Source organism: Microcaecilia unicolor, chromosome 1, assembly GCF_901765095.1.
Source record: "Microcaecilia unicolor chromosome 1, aMicUni1.1, whole genome shotgun sequence".
In the NCBI taxonomy this organism is placed as follows: Eukaryota; Metazoa; Chordata; class Amphibia; order Gymnophiona; family Siphonopidae; genus Microcaecilia; species Microcaecilia unicolor.
Window position 1 is genome coordinate 758,149,503 of NC_044031.1, and position 17,031 is coordinate 758,166,533.

Sequence of the window (17,031 nt, forward strand, 5' to 3'; positions counted from 1 at the left end):
TCCAGTAAATCATTTACTTCTGATGTCTCGGGCGAGATAGGAGTTCTTTTTGGGTTTCTGGTTACTTAGCTGTGGCTTTTCATTTTGCTAGAGCAGTGACCTCTAGCAGGGCCGAAGAAAGCAAATTTACTGCCAGTCTCCTCAGCCCCCCCCCCCCCCCCCCCACTCTCTTTACAACCCTGTAGACAGCAGTATAAAAATAAGAGATCTCTTATCACCTTCTTTAGATCTACCTAGGTAAGAAAACAGGGAATTTATCAAGAAAGTTTATGGTCTGCTTTGTACTGCAAACACGTTTAAAGCTGGTGGGAGGGGGGGGGGGGAACCTCTCTTCTATGCCAACACATTTAAAGATCGTGAACTTCAAGACTTCAAGTTGCTGCTTGTTCTTTCGAGAGGTTTTTACATCAATCACGCCTCTGTAACAGCTGCTGGAGCGAATGCAAACTGCAATTACAAAGCCTGCCAGGCTGATTTATATACTGTCAGGATCAAGTGGCGATTTACAGCCAAAGTCCTTCCAGAAGCAAGAAAAGCACTGTGCTAGACTCATAGTAACATAGTAGATGACGGCAGAAAAAGACCTGCACAGTCCATCCAGTCTGCCCAAGAAGATAAATTCATATGTGCTACTTTTTCATTTGTACTGTCCTCTTCAGTGCACAGACCGTATAAGTCTGGCCAGCCCTATCCCGCCTCCCAACCACCAACCCCGCCTCCCAACCACCAGCTCTGGCACAGACCCTATAAGTCTGCCCAGCACTATCCCCGCCTCCGAACCACCAACCCCGCCTCCGAACCACCTCTATCTCCGCCGCCCAACCACTGTGCTAGACTCAACCCCGATTTTCAGTAACAGGTAGAGGCTCTGCAGAGATCATGCTAGGATCCCATTGATAAGATACAGCTGCTCACAGGATTAATCTGAAGAGTACTCTGAAGGGACACATAGGAGCCAACTTTTCACAATGATTGGGGGTGCTGAACCCATCACAAAGCTACTGGTACTTGGACAAAGTGGAGACATTTGCTCAATATTGGGCTTGCTCAAGCAGCCACAGAGCTGGCTCCCATGAAGGGAGTGAAGTGGTTAGAGAAGTGGTCTTGACATCCAGAGGAGGCCGGGTCAAATCCCACTGCTGTTCCTTATGATCTTGGGCAAATTACTTAACCCTCCATTGCGGAGGGGGCCAGAGTCCGAGGTTGGGGGCACATTTTGAGTGCCGCCTCGCCCCCTCATAAACAAATGCCTTTGCTGTCGGGGGTCCCAAACCCTTCTTCAGCGCAGTCTCCGGCACAGCCACATTCACTGCCTGAGCATTAGCGTGCACAGGAGGAGCAAGAAGAAAGAAGAGCAGGGGGCAGGCAGCGAACGTGGCTGCGCTGGAGACCGCTGAGCGTCAGCGTGCACAGGAGGAAGAAGAAAGAAGAGCAGGGGGCAGGCAGCGAACGTGGCTGCGCCGGAGACGGCTGAGCGGCAGCGTGCACATGAGGAGCAAGAAGAAAGAACAGCAGGGGGTAGGCAGCGAACGCAGCTGCCCCGGAGACCGCGCAGAAGAAGGCTTCGGCTGGCGGGGGTTGGGGACCTCCACCAGCCAAATCAGGGGCCCAGATGAAATTTGCAGGGGCCCAGGCCCCCCTAGCCACACCCCTGCTCCAGGTACGGGCGGAGAGAGGGATCTTGGGGTGATAGTATCTGAGGATTTGAAGGCGACGAAACAGTGTGACAAGGCGGTGGCCGTAGCTAGAAGGTTGTTAGGCTGTATAGAGAGAGGTGTGACCAGCAGAAGAAAGGGGTTGTTGATACCCCTGTATAAGTCGTTGGTGAGGCCCCACCTGGAGTATTGTGTTCAGTTTTGGAGGCCGTATCTTGTTAAGGATGTAAAAAGAATTGAAGCGGTGCAAAGAAAAGCTACGGGAATGGTATGGGATTTGCGTTACAAGACGTATGAGGAGAGACTTGCTGAACTAAACATGTATACTCTGGAGGAAAGGAAAAACAGGGGTGATATGATACAGACGTTCAAATATTTGAAAGGTATTAATCCGCAAACGAACCTTTTCCGGAGATGGGAAGATGGTAGAACGAGAGGACATGAAATGAGATTGAAGGGGGGCAGACTCAAGAAAAATGTCAGGAAGTATTTTTTCACGGAGAGAGTAGTGGATGCTTGGAATGCCCTCCCGCGGGAGGTGGTGGAAATGAAAACGGTAACGGAATTCAAACATGTGTGGGATAAGCATAAAGGAATCCTGTGCCGAAGGAATGGATCCTCAGGAGCTTAGTCAAGATCGGGAGGCGGGGCTGGTGTTTGGGAGGCGGGGATAGTGCTGGACAGACTTTTACGGTCTGTGCCCTGAAGAGCATACAGTGGTGGAAATAAGTATTTGATCCCTTGCTGATTTTGTAAGTTTTCCCACTGACAAAGACATGAGCAGCCCATAATTGAAGGGTAGGTTATTGGTAACAGTGAGAGATAGCACATCACAAATTAAATCCGGAAAATCACATTGTGGAAAGTATATGAATTTATTTGCATTCTGCAGAGGGAAATAAGTATTTGATCCCCCACCAACCAGTAAGAGATCTGGCCCCTACAGACCAGGTAGATGCTCCAAATCAACTCGTTACCTGCATGACAGACAGCTGTCGGCAATGGTCACCTGTATGAAAGACACCTGTCCACAGACTCAGTGAATCAGTCAGACTCTAACCTCTACAAAATGGCCAAGAGCAAGGAGCTGTCTAAGGATGTCAGGGACAAGATCATACACCTGCACAAGGCTGGAATGGGCTACAAAACCATCAGTAAGACGCTGGGCGAGAAGGAGACAACTGTTGGTGCCATAGTAAGAAAATGGAAGAAGTACAAAATGACTGTCAATCGACAAAGATCTGGGGCTCCACGCAAAATCTCACCTCGTGGGGTATCCTTGATCATGAGGAAGGTTAGAAATCAGCCTACAACTACAAGGGGGGAACTTGTCAATGATCTCAAGGCAGCTGGGACCACTGTCACCACGAAAACCATTGGTAACACATTACGACATAACGGATTGCAATCCTGCAGTGCCCGCAAGGTCCCCCTGCTCCGGATGGCACATGTGACGGCCCGTCTGAAGTTTGCCAGTGAACACCTGGATGATGCCGAGAGTGATTGGGAGAAGGTGCTGTGGTCAGATGAGACAAAAATTGAGCTCTTTGGCATGAACTCAACTCGCCGTGTTTGGAGGAAGAGAAATGCTGCCTATGACCCAAAGAACACCGTCCCCACTGTCAAGCATGGAGGTGGAAATGTTATGTTTTGGGGGTGTTTCTCTGCTAAGGGCACAGGACTACTTCACCGCATCAATGGGAGAATGGATGGGGCCATGTACCGTACAATTCTGAGTGACAACCTCCTTCCCTCCGCCAGGGCCTTAAAAATGGGTCGTGGCTGGGTCTTCCAGCACGACAATGACCCAAAACATACAGCCAAGGCAACAAAGGAGTGGCTCAGGAAGAAGCACATTAGGGTCATGGAGTGGCCTAGCCAGTCACCAGACCTTAATCCCATTGAAAACTTATGGAGGGAGCTGAAGCTGCGAGTTGCCAAGCGACAGCCCAGAACTCTTAATGATTTAGAGATGATCTGCAAAGAGGAGTGGACCAAAATTCCTCCTGACATGTGTGCAAACCTCATCATCAACTACAGAAGACGTCTGACCGCTGTGCTTGCCAACAAGGGTTTTGCCACCAAGTATTAGGTCTTGTTTGCCAGAGGGATTAAATACTTATTTCCCTCTGCAGAATGCAAATAAATTCATATACTTTCCACAATGTGATTTTCCGGATTTAATTTGTGATGTGCTATCTCTCACTGTTACCAATAACCTACCCTTCAATTATGGGCTGCTCATGTCTTTGCCAGTGGGCAAACTTACAAAATCAGCAAGGGATCAAATACTTATTTCCACCACTGTAGGTACAAATCAAAGTAGGGTATACACAAAAAGCAGCTAAAATGAGTTATCTTGTTGGGCAGACTGGATGGACCGTGCAGGTCTTTTTCTGCCGTCATCTACTATGTTACTATATTGCCTCAGGTACAAAATAAGTGCCTGTATGTAATACATAAATGTTTTAATTGTAACCACAGAAAAGTACTATATCAAGTCCCATCACCTTTCTTTACTATACAACTTACTGCAGGATCTGTTCCATGTCTATAGGGGAAAAAAAGCTTAGTGGAGGAGTGGCCTAGTGGTTAGGGTGGTGGACTTTGGTCCTGAGGAACTGAGTTCGATTCCCACTTCAGGCACAGGCAGCTCCTTGTGACTCTGGGCAAGTCACTTAACCCTCCATTGCCCCATGTAAGCTGCATTGAGCCTGCCATGAGTGGGAAAGAGCAGGGTACAAATGTAACAAAAATAAAAAAAATTAGTAAAAGCAGGGATACTATACAGGATAGGGCAATTTTAGAAGGGGGCATTTAGTTTGAGAGGGCAAAACAGGCACTAATTTATAAAGAAACAGACGCCTAAGTGTCTTTATAAAATACTTGTTTTGCTGGTGACCGGCAGGGGAACACCACCTTTCAGCAGGCTAGATATTAATGCCACCGCCAGTGGGTTTCCTGACGAAGCTAAGCGAAACGGGTCCGTCGGGGCCCGCACTATTTTGAGAAATACAGCTGGGGTGGAGTCACGCAGTACACGGACGTTGCACTACTCAGATAAGTTTACTTTAATGAGTAGTGCCTGATTACGTGAACAGTGTTGCTAAAAAATATAAAACATAAACATCATTTTTCAAGGAGGTTTTTGAACCATGATTACCTTTTCACTGTAGGCAAAAAAAAAAAAAAAAAGACCTGCAGAAAGAGCTGTGTAATGTTTATTGCCACAGTAATACGAGTTCTTTTTTCCTCCCATGTTAAATTGTACAGCGCTGCGTAACCCTAGTAGCGCTTTAGAAATGTTAAGTAGTAGTAGTAGTAGTAGTTTTGGGAGTTGTGTTTTCCTTCACGTCTTTTGTTATTGAGCAGTCTCGTAGCATTACTAGTGAAGAAGATCAGAGTGTGTTTCTACTTTATAAAATAGAAGCCTAAGAGACAGATATGGGGAAAGTCACTGCTTGTCCTGGGATTGGTAGCATTGAGTATTGCTACTATTTGGGTTTGTGGCCAGGTACTTGTGACCTGGATTGGACACTGTTGCAAGAAGGATACTGGGCTGGATGGACCACTAGTCTGACCCAGTATGGCTATGTTCTTATGCCTACCGTGCAGATGTGGCCTTTATACCTGCTCTCACAGGCAGATGATCAAAAGCAAACGCCGGCGCTAGAGGCTGTTAGCGCCATACTAGCGCCTGCGTTTGCTACCGCCCCATGATCAGAGCCCTCGAGTGCGTGAAACAACGCTCTTGAGGGCTCTTAGCGCAAGTAGCATGCAAATGCCTGCTAAACAGGGCTTTAGCGCAAGTACATAAGCACTGCCACGCTGGGAAAAGACCAATGGTCCATCAAGCCCAGCACTCTGTCTCCGACAGCGGCCAATCCAGGCCCCAAGAACCTGGCAAAAAACCCCAAATTTAATAACGATCAATGGACTTTTCCTTCAGAAATCTGTCCAGACCCCCTTTAAACTCAGCAAGGCCAGCTGCCGTCACTACCTTCTCCGGCAATGAATTCCAGAGTCTAACTATGCGCTGAGTAAAGAAAAACTTTCTCCGATTTGTTTTAAACCTACCACATTCATCCCCAATGATCAGCATCCAGCGCGCCAAAGATTGGGTCACTGGCCGCGACAAACCCTACGCCAGCTCCGAGACATCTTTCTCAAAGAAACATCCAATTTTGGATGTTGCCCATTGCAGAAAAGTCCAAATTTTGGACGTCCTCAACTGCCCCATCACAGAAACGTCCAAATTTTGAACGTCCTCAACTGCCCCGTTGCTATACCTCCGACACCCCTTGAAATTTGGCCATCCCTGCAACACGGCAGATGAGGACACCCATCTTCCGATTTAAAGATGGACGTCCTTCTCTTTTCATTGGTCTCCAGCCCAGATCTGTCAAACAAGTGCGGGAGGATTGTGCTGAGCGCATGCTCAGGCACAATTCTCCCGCACTTCTACCCCATGATCTGAGATAATTGCGCTGCTTAAATTTGCATGCATTATCTCTGATCACAGGTCTAATAGCGCCCCGCGCTGTTCCAGCGCTATTTTAGAGCGCTGTTTGGAACAGCGCAGGGCTTTTGATCATCTGCCTTTTAGGGAGGTGTAAATTTCTGTGCCTAGATTACAAAGGGGCTCATTTTCCAAGCACTTAGACATACAAAGTACAAACAAAACCCTGGAGATGATTTGCAGATGATTGTCTAAAAAACATATGAGGATGGCATAGATACCGCACCATTCATAGAAGACAGTATTTATGAACAGCTTGAAAACTGAAAATGGAAAAAGCCAAGGGATCTGATGAGATAATGATGGCAGGTCCTTTTAACAATGTGTTTAATAGATCCTTGGAAACAGAAGATGTTCTGCTGGACTGGAGAAAAGCTGATATGGTCCTTCTTCACAAAATTGGGAACAGAGAAGAGGTGATAAACTTGGTCTAACCCCAGTGGTGGAGAAGATAATGGAGATGCTGCTGAAGGGAAAAAGACTGTGAACGTGCTACAATCCAATGGGATGCAAGATTGACGGCAACGTGGCTTCACCAAAGGTAGGTCATGTCAAAGGAATCTGACCAATTTCTTTGACAGGGTGTCAAAAGAACAGGATCAACGGCATGTGATGGTCTACTTAGATTTCAGCAAAGCCTTTTATACTGTTCCTCGTAGGAGGTTCATGAATCCATTGAGGATGGAATCCAAAGTGATGAACTGGCTCAGAAATTGGCTGATAACAGGCGACAGAGGGTGGTGGTAAATGGAATTCACTCAAGCAAGGTGAGAAGCAGACTACCTTAAGAATTTGTACTGGGACCACTGTTCTGAGCGATAATGCCAAAGGTTTAGAAGGAAAAGCGTGCCTCTTAATGAGGACTGACCACAGAGTGGACACCTCAGAAGAAATGGAAAACATGAGAAATGATCTACAAAAATTAGAAACCTGGGCAAATGCTTGGAAGTTAAGCTTTAATGTGAATAAATGTAAAGTGATCATCAAATAGAGAGTGGGAAGTGGACCAATGACTCCAGGGAAACAGGACTACGGTAGTAAAGAAAATAACTTTATTCACAGACTCGACACAGTTCTGTGTTTCGGCCACAGGCCTGCCTCAGGAGTCTTAAATCGATCCTTGAGGTTTAATAATAAATGTGATACCAGGAAGTCTTTTGTGAGCAGACAGTACTGTAGCAAGTTGTGCTCTCCAGTCTCTTCTCCACTGCTTGACTCCCAGCTTTCCCCAACTCCACAGCCGGGGCAATGCTGAGGCCACAAAAGCTTTCACCTTGTCTGCCCGGGTTAGAGCAAAACCAGCCACTTCCATACACTCCTCCTCACTTCCCACTCTCTATTTGATGGTTTTGTCTTACGTGGGGGTTTGCGTTCATCCACTCCAGTGGATTGCCTGCTCTAATAAATGTAAAGTGAAGCATTTGTACTGCAGAAATAAAAAGGAGCTGTAACTGATAGGGAGAGAGAGCAGCTGAAGCTGATGTGCACAGACCAGGGGGGAGACCTCAGGGTGACAGTGTTTGAGGATCTCAAGGTGTTAGACTAACGTGATAAGGTGGTGATCAAGGCCAGATGGATGAGAGGCTGCATAGAGAGGAACATAACCAGCAGAAGGAATAACATGTATAGAATGTTTGTACGTTTGGGAAGCTCGCCAGGTGCCGTTGGCCTGGATTGGCTGCTGTCGTGGACAGGATGCTGGGCTCGATGGACCCTTGGTCTTTTCCCGGTGTGGCATTACTTATGTACTTATGTGATAATGTCCCAGTACAAGTCACTGGTGAGGCCACACTTGAAGTACTGTGTTTGGTTTTGGAGGCTGTTATCTTGCCAAGAACATAAAAAGACCCAAAGTGGTTCACAGGAAAGCATCCAAAATGGTACGGAGTCTGCACTGGAAGACACATGAGAAGAGACTTGACTTAAATATATATACCCTGGAGGAGAATAGGGAAGGGGAGAAATGATACAAACATTTAAATACTTAAAATCTGTTCCCAACACACTAGGGGACATGAAATGAAGCTGCAAGGTGGGAAACTGAAAATAAACATTAGGAATACTTTTTCATGGAGTGGGTGGTGGATGCCTGGAATGCTGTTCGACAGGAGGTAATGGGGATAAAAACAATGAAGGAAGTCAAAAAAGGAGTGGAATAAACACAGAGGATTCCCTACAGAGTATTTACACTCAAATAAAACATAACTGATTCACACACACACAAAAAAAGAGATCACAGTGGAGGGTAATCTGCATGCAGAGAGTAGCCTATGCGGAACGGAGGTACAACCTTGACCGCTATGCTGGTCTTTATCTGCCGTCATTTACTGTGCTAGTGATTGAGGCTGGGCACTTACCATGCTCATCACCGTGAGGATGAATCTCTGGGCAGCCTCTGCACCATGGTACTGAACCATGTCGGCATCAGCAACCACCAGTGTTTCCACAGTATACTCATTCGTGAGCCGGATGGCGTTCCTTCGCCCTCGCCAGTCACCATCAGGTTTCTGCTTCTTTGCTTTCTTCTTTGCTATAAAACAGGTGATGCAGGTTATTAGTGGCGGTGGACATGACAGAGCAACGGATGTGTTTAAGAGCCAAAGCCAAAGTGGTCAAAAAATGCAACTGCCTGACTTTTATACCGTTTGCCAACTTTTCACTTTTGTGTTTAACACTGAGAGGAAAGAAGGGGTTAATCGTATGCCGTTGGCAAAGCTTTATGTATTTTCCAACATGCATTGGTCAGACAGGTTCTGGTGAATTTCCATAGGGTTCATTTCCGGGTCGTGGTGTGTCTGATGTGGTCATTTTAGCCAAGGACTACACCAGCAGTCATCTGACAAGTTGAAAATGGCCAATACTGAAAAAAAACCCATTTATATTTCATTGCTGTTGACGGTGCATGGGAACATCTGTGACAAGGGCGTAGCTACGGGTGGGCCTGGACGGGCCCAGGCCCACCCACTTTTGCTCTAGGCCCGCCCCAACCCAACAACATCGCTGCCGGGAGTGTTGCCTGCCTGAAATTCTTCTCCCCGCAGCTGCCTCGGTCCCTGCAGTATTCTTTTTTTTCGCCCGTGACCAGCAGCGCTACGATTCACAGAGGCCGCTCCGCTCCCCACTGCAGCATCCATTCGGCCCTACGAAAACAGGAAGTGCATCAGAGAGGGCCGGATGGACGCTGCAGTGGGGAGCGGAGCGGCCTCTGTGAATCGTAGCGCTGCTGGCGACGGGCGAAAAAAAAAGAATGCTGCCGGGACCGATGCAGCAGCGGGGAGAAGAATTTCAGGCAGAAGTTCTTCGAGAGTTGCTGCACAGGGGGGTAAGGAGTGAGGGAGAAAGTTGGACATGGGATGGGAGGGAGAGATGCAGAAGAAGAGAGAGGGAGAGAGAGAGAGAGAAAAAATGTTGGACATAGAAGTAGGAGAGAGGGTGACATGTGGGAGTAGGACAGGGGCAGAAAAAAATGTTGTGCCCATCCAATTTGGGCTCAGGCCCACCCAAAATTGGCTGTCTGGCTACGCCACTGATCTGTGAGACGCCAAATGAAATGCAATGAAAGCACAAAGGAGGCCATCAAGAGTCACATGGCAAGCACCCAGGAAATAACAATTTTGAGGAGGAAGGAGACTGGGGCTCAGTGTTCATTTTCTTGATTCCTAGCTAATTAAATCTGAAACAGTGCAACCCCCTCCCTCCTGTACCCCACTGCTCTCCTCCTCCACTGGTCACATGGCAAATTACATCTTAGTGGGAAGAAAGGGAAGGGACTTGATATACTGCCTAGAAACACCTGATCTGCTACTTCAGCGATTAAAACTTGTATAGGGAACTCAGGAGCAGATGCACAAAGCTTACCATGCTAGGATTATCTGATTTTGACTGGTTCTATCCAGTTTAGTGTGCTTGTTATTAGGGATTCTGCGTCCATCTTACCAAAAGTTCCAGACAACGATAATCCTATGTAAATGTATTACGAGGCTGATTAGCATTAAAATGGAGCATTCTGAGCTATGCACAGCCTTTCCAAGTGATGCACATAAAGGAGCGCCTGCCTTTAATGTGCAAAATTTTCAGTGAGGTCTGAAGCTGTCATTCTGTGAGGGTGACTTCTGGGAGAAGCACTCTGCTTGCATTTTTCAAAAGCAAAATTTGGCAGAGAGCAGAGAACTGCTTAGAGGGATGGAGAAACAAGTTGGAGGGGGGGCTTCCAGCAAAGAGGATTTTAGTTCAGTAGCAAATTGCTCTGATGCTAGCTCCACCTTCTTCCTGCAGCTTATTTGCTTTCCTTCAGGCTGTCCCCAATGATTTCACTTAGGAATCTCCTCCATGCTAAAATACCTCCCAACTGACATCGTAAGGGCTTTCCCCCAGTCGATTGGCTGTCTGTTTGTTTCTCCACCCCCTCTCAACTGATATTATAGGGACACACAACCAATTGGCTGTGGGAAAACTGCTATGTGTCAGCTGAGGGTGGGGTGGAGAAACAAGAAGACAGCCAATCGGCTGGGAAAAGTCCCTATGATGTCATCTAGGTGGGAGAAGAAACAAGAACAGGCAATCAGCTGGGGAAAGCACTTATGATGTCAGCTGGGGGGGGTGGGGGCAGAGAAACAAGCAGACAGCCAATCGGCTGGGGAATTCCCCTATGATGTCACCTAGGGACGCTTTCAGCAAGGAAGAGATTCCTAAGCAAAAATCATGGGGGGCAGCCTGAGGGAAGGCAAGTAAGCTGCAGGAGGAAGGTGACGCCAGAATCAGAGCACTGCTGGGGAAAGAAGAAAATGGTGGGGGGGGGGGGGGGGGGGGGGGACAGTGGAGCCAGCAAATACTGCAGGGGAAAGGAGAGAATACAGCAGCGGGATTCCTGGCCATGCGCAGAACATGGACACTTACCGAGAGACTGTTCTGTGCATTTTCCCTTCAAAGCTACTTGCTAAATTTACGTGAATCTCATCTGCATGCGATTTCCTTTGAGCATCACTCGCTATTTCAAAATTGGTAACTACTACCAAAGATCTAAATGGACATGATTTTTAATGGGGACTTTTGAGCATCGACCAGTCAGTATTTACAGGTGTATACAGATATTAAAGGCAGGTCACAGAGGGCAGAAGATGGTCTGTAATGTTTCTTGCATCTCCCTGGGAGAGAAGGAACAACATTCATAGTAACATAGTAAATGACGGCAGATAAAGACCTGTACGGTCCATCCAGTCTGCCCAACAAGAGTTTACATGGTATGTGATACTTTATATGTATACCCGAGTTTGACTTGTCCTTCCCATTCTCAGGGCACAGACCGTACAAGTCTGCCCAGCACTGGTTTTGCTTCCCGATTATCGGTGTTGCCACCCAATCTCCGCTAAGATTCTGTGGATCCATTCCTTCTAAAGAGGGTTTCAAGTGAAGTTTTCCCAGTGGAGTTGTTCCCTTCCTGGAGCTGCACTGAAGGAAATCCTTGGAGAAGTATGAATTCAAAGTGACCTGTGAGCTTTTGCACTTGTTCTGCTTTTCCTTGAAATCTAAATAGTTCCATGTCTCCAGCTGCTACCCAGTGTCCTCTCCATTCACTGATTGAGGACCCCATCCCCCCAAACCACAAGTTGATTCCACAGCCTTGTTGCTCTTTAAGCACCATCTGTTCATAGGCTGCACCAATTTTTACAACTCTGAAAGCGTCTCTGTCTTTTTAACTTTCTCTGTAAATCAGCAGCATGGTTGGGAAACGTGAGACATGGCAGCCAACATGGCACACGCCAAAAGAAGATGAATTCACAGCTCAAGCTGAATCAAAGAGTTTTAATAAAGGAATTGTAATACTTGGGTCTCAGATGCCAGGAGCTGCCCGTCAGAGCAGAACAGAGGCAGAAAGCTTAAGACATTCACTTAGAGCAGTGATTCCCAAGCTTTTTGTGCTTGTGACCCATGATTGCAGTCAAATAAAATTGGGCGACCACCTGAAGGTGCAGAATAATGGAGAGTCCACCTAGGTTATGACCCCAAATGTAGGTTTTATGACCCCCTGACCCACAGTTTTGGAAGCTCTTAGACCAACTGCTTGCACCTGTGGTTTTCTGTATTTCTTGGGACTGATAACCTGATGAGAGAAAGGGGACTTGATATACCACCTTTCTGAGGTTTTTTTTGCAACTACATTCAAAGCGGTTTACATATATTCAGGTACTTATTTTGTACCAGGGGCAATGGAGGGTTAAGTGACTTGCCCAGAGTCACAAAGAGCTGCAGTGGGAATCAAACTCAGTTCCCCAGGATCAAAGTCCACTGCACTAACCACTAGGCTACTCCTCCACTCATTCCACCAATAAGAGCCAACCTCATCAGTGATGTCACAATGGCTTAATTGCCCGATACTTGGCTCACTTCTGATATTGTGATGTCATAAGGGAAAGGGAAATGGGACTTGATATACCGCCTTTCTGAGGTTTTTGCAACTACATTCAAAGCGGTTTACATATATTCAGGTACTTATTTTGTACCAGGGGCAATGGAGGGTTAAGTGACTTGCCCAGAGTCACAAGGAGCTGCAGTGGGAATCGAACTCAGTTCCCCAGGATCAAAGTCCACTGCACTAACCACTAGGCTACTCCTCCACTAGCAACATTCCATGTAGAAGTCTGCCCTTGCAGATCAGCAATGTGGCCGCACAGGCTTCTGTTTCTGTGAGTCTGACATCCTGCAAGTACGTGCAGGACGTCAGACTCACAGAAACAGAAGCCTGTCCTTGCAAATCAGCAACGTGGCTGCGCAGGCTTCAGTTGCTGTGAAAAACAGAAGCCTGCCCTTGCAGATCAGCAATGCGGCCACGCAGGCTTCTGTTGCTGTGAGCCTGAGATCCTGCGTCACATTCACAGAAACAGAAGCCTGAGCGGCCGCGTTGCTGAGCTGCAAGGGCAGGCTTCTACATGGAATGTTGCTAGTGGAATAGCAACATTCCATGTAGAATCTCCAATAGTAGCAACATTCCATGTAGAATCTCAAATAGGGAAAGGGAAATAGGACTTGATATACTGCCTTTCTGTGGTTTTTGCAACCTACATTCAAAGCGGTTTACATATATTCAGGTACTTATTTTGTACCAGGGGCAATGGAGGGTTAAGTGACTTGCCCAGAGTCACAAGGAGCTGTAGTGGGATTTGAACTCAGTTCCCCAGGATCAAAGTCCACTGCACTAACCACTAGGCTACTTCTCCACTGAGACGTAAGAAAACGCATCTGTCTTATCACACTGGGGACCCTGCTTACCTCTCTGACTTAATCACTCCTTACACTCCTTCCCGAAACCTTGGATCTCTTGATGCAAACAGATTACTCATACCCAATCCCAGACACATTATTCCCGAATCCAAGTGTTACTCAGCCTTTTTTTTGTCTAGCCCCCACACTTTCGAATAGCCAGGAGTGGACTGACCATACAGGCAACTGGGCACTGCCCGAGGGCCCAGAGGCTCTGTCCAGTTGTCTGTCGCCGCAGAAAGGCCCTGGTGGTCTAGTGGCCTTTGGTTGGCAGGAAAGAATCCCACTCTTGACTGCCGGGCCACTGTGTTTTAAAAATGGCTGCTGAGACTCGCTAGATTACCACGGTAAGTCTCAGCAGCCATTCTGAAAACACAGTGGCACCGGGCACAATAGTGATAGTGGGTAGGAAAGAATGTGGCTCTTTCCTGCCCCCCCCCCCCCACCAAGAAGCCACTAGACCACCAGGGCCCTTCAAGGTAGGTCCAGGGATGGCCTGCTTTGGCTCAGGGTGTGTGGGAGGGGGTCGGTAACTGTGGCGGAGGGGGGCTGTAGGTTGTGGGAGAGGGGCGGCAGTGCAGTGGTGGGGCAGCAGGCAGTGGTCGGGGTACCCCAAAGACCTTTACTGCCCAGGGGCCCCGACCAGTCAGTCCGCCCCTGAGAACAGACTACCTGATCCACTGCGTAATGAAGAATCTTTCACTAAATTCAAAGAACAAAGTTCTTCTTAAAACCCACTTTTTCCAAAAGGAATGAACTCAGGATTTTCGACCAACAGCTGGCTCCTGGTGTACAGCACTATTTCTTTTGATTGAGTATATGTCTTCTGTCCTATCGACTTTGGTGTTCCTTTCATTTTATATTTTAATCTTTTATTGTAAACTGCTAGAATTTCTCATGTTGGAATTTGCAGTACAGCAAGTTTCTATTAAATATAAACATAGTTTATTTATTTATTTACAAAAAAGTTAAATCTATCTTGGATGAGCAGTATATTTGTCAGAAATTTACAGTAAAAACATGCACAATAAGACAAAAACAAATTGATAACCATTTCTCTGACCTCATGTACAACTTTCTTTAAATCAATCACCTTACTTTCTAACTCTTCCTACTCTCTTACCCTTCTATATGTTACATCTTTGCTTTACCCTTCACTATCACCTATAATGTTCTATTACGTATTGTGTTGACATTGTAAATAGTATACCATGCCATACTTTGTATTGTTTTTGAATATTTTTACTGCTGTAATTGTCTATTGCTCATGTTTGATCTATTCTTACTGTACATCGCCTTGAGTGAATTCCTTCAAAAAGGCAGTAAATAAATATCTTCTGACCCACAGACAAAAGCAGGCACAGACCTCTGCAAGTATTTATTCCCAGCAATAATGAAAGCTAGACAATCTCCACAGTGCTGCTTTGATCTCTGGTGCAAACCCTGCAGGTAAAAGCTATTTCTGGCATTTCAGCCAATGCAATCAGTTTGACAAATGATCCCTAGATGTCCAGGCCCATTGTGTGAAATAACAGGCGCTCTGAAATGCACCCCAACAGAGTGAATACCTGTCCTATTTACCAAACTCCATCATGACAAAGCTCAAGAAAATTCAGGAACAGGTTAGGGCTCTTCAGCTTGGAAAAGAGATGGATGAGAGCAGATATGACTAAGTCTACAAAATCCTGAGTGGTGTAGAATGAGTACAAGTGAATCGATTTTTCACTCTTTCAAAAAGTACAAAGACTAGGGAACATTTGAGGAAGTTACATGGAAATACTTTTAAAACAAACAGAAGGAAATATTTTTTCACTCAACAAATAGTTAAGCTCTGGAACTCGCTGCCGGAGGATGTGGTAACAGCAGTTAGCATATCTGGGTTTTTAACAGGTTTGGACAAATTCCTGGAGGAAAAGTCCATAGTCTGCTATTGAGATAGACATGGGAAGCAACTGCTTGACATGGGATTTGTAGTATGGAGTGTTGCTACTCAGATTCTGCATGGAATCGTCACTCTTTAGGATTCCAGAATCTTGCTGTTCTTTGGAATTCTACATGGAATGTTGCCACGATTTGAGATTCTGCATGGAATCTTGTCACTCTTTAGGATTCCAGAATCTTGCTATTTTTTGGGGTTCTATATGGAATGTTGCTACTCTTTGAGGTTCTGCATGGAATCTTGTCACTCTTTAGGATTCCAGAATCTTGCCATTCTTTGGGGCTCTACATGGAATGTTGCCACAATTTAGGTTTCTGCCAGGTACTTGTGACCTGCCGTGGTCACTGTTTGGAAAACAGGATACTGGGCTAGACGGACCACCGGTCTGACCCAGTATGAATATCCAAAGGGTGATTCTAGAACTTGCATCTACATTGACCTAGGTCAGAGGTGCCAAACTTGGCAGCTATGCGTATAAACATTAAGTGCTACAGTGCTTAACTGCAAAATGGACAGAAACTATTGCTACGCTGTTAACAAAATTGTAAGTCTGATGTTAAACTGGACCTGATGTACACCGCCTTGGGCGAATCTCTTCATAAAAGTGGTTAAGAAATCCCAATAAATAAATAAATACATATGTGAAGGAAACATTGGGCGCTGCCTCCAACTTACGCACATAGAGCCTGATATGATGTTACGCACTTTGTAAGCTGCTCGCAGTCATGGGCACTGCTCCCTTTAAGCTGAGTGGGAGTTCCTCCAACTAATTTGCTGCCCGTGGGACGCGATGCTTCAATACTTGTTTTTCAATCGCTAGGGAGAGGCAAGTCCTGAAGAGCTTGCCTGTCCCTCACTATTGAAAATGTGATAGTGAAACAGCACCCCCCACTGGCAGGACTGTAGGTGGAGGACTCCCACTCTGCTTAGAGGGAACAGTGGCCATGGGCTGAGTTAACCGTGGATATTCAATGCCGAGACATGGCCAGTCTCCGCCACTGAATATCCCGGTTAATGCAGCAACACGGAAGTTAACCACGTACCAGCCGATATGCAGGGCAGAAGCCTTTCAGGTGTCCTAACTTTATCCACTCACTTAGCCGCTTAGCGGACTAAATATTGCTGCTAATCGGGTAAGTGATGGCTCTTCCCCTCCCAGGACCAGCCCTAACCTCACCAGCTAGTGCCCCCGCCGCCACCACCGTACACTACAGCCCCCCTGGTCCTATCTTGAAGGGCCCTGGTGGTGTAGTGGCCACTGCGGGGGCAGGAAAGAACAACACTCTTTCCTGCCCGCTGCCACTATTCAAACCAGTGCCATGCCACCATGTTTTAAAAATGGCTGCCAAGAATCCCTGCGGCAGCCTCGCAAGACTGTCGAGACCTGTGAGACTACTGTGGGAAGTCTCAGCACCCTTTTGAAAACATGGAGGCACCGGACAGAATAGCAGTAGTGGGCAGGAAAGAGAGGGGATCTTTCCTGCCCCTGAAGAATCTACTAGACCACCAAGGACCTTCAAGGTAGGACCGAGAAGAGCACACTGAGGCTCGGGGGACTGTCAGCAGCTGTGGTGGTAGGGAGGGCTGTAGTGTGTAGAAATGGGGCAGCAGCAGTGCAGTGGTAACAGGGGGTGGCGGGTAGCGGCCAGGGGGGCCCAAAT

At 46.9% G+C, this 17,031-nt stretch overlaps 1 protein-coding gene across 1 annotated transcript in view; it reads right to left on the reverse strand.

Annotated features, from left to right (window-relative positions):
* The window catches only part of LOC115459907 (A disintegrin and metalloproteinase with thrombospondin motifs 17-like), a 393,810-nt gene that overhangs the window by 324,884 nt on the left and 51,895 nt on the right, over positions 1-17,031 (reverse strand). Inside the window, exon 5 of the mRNA XM_030189734.1 lies at positions 8,532-8,699. Coding sequence (XP_030045594.1) covers positions 8,532-8,699 — 168 coding nt within the window. The remainder of the gene's footprint in view (positions 1-8,531; positions 8,700-17,031) is intronic.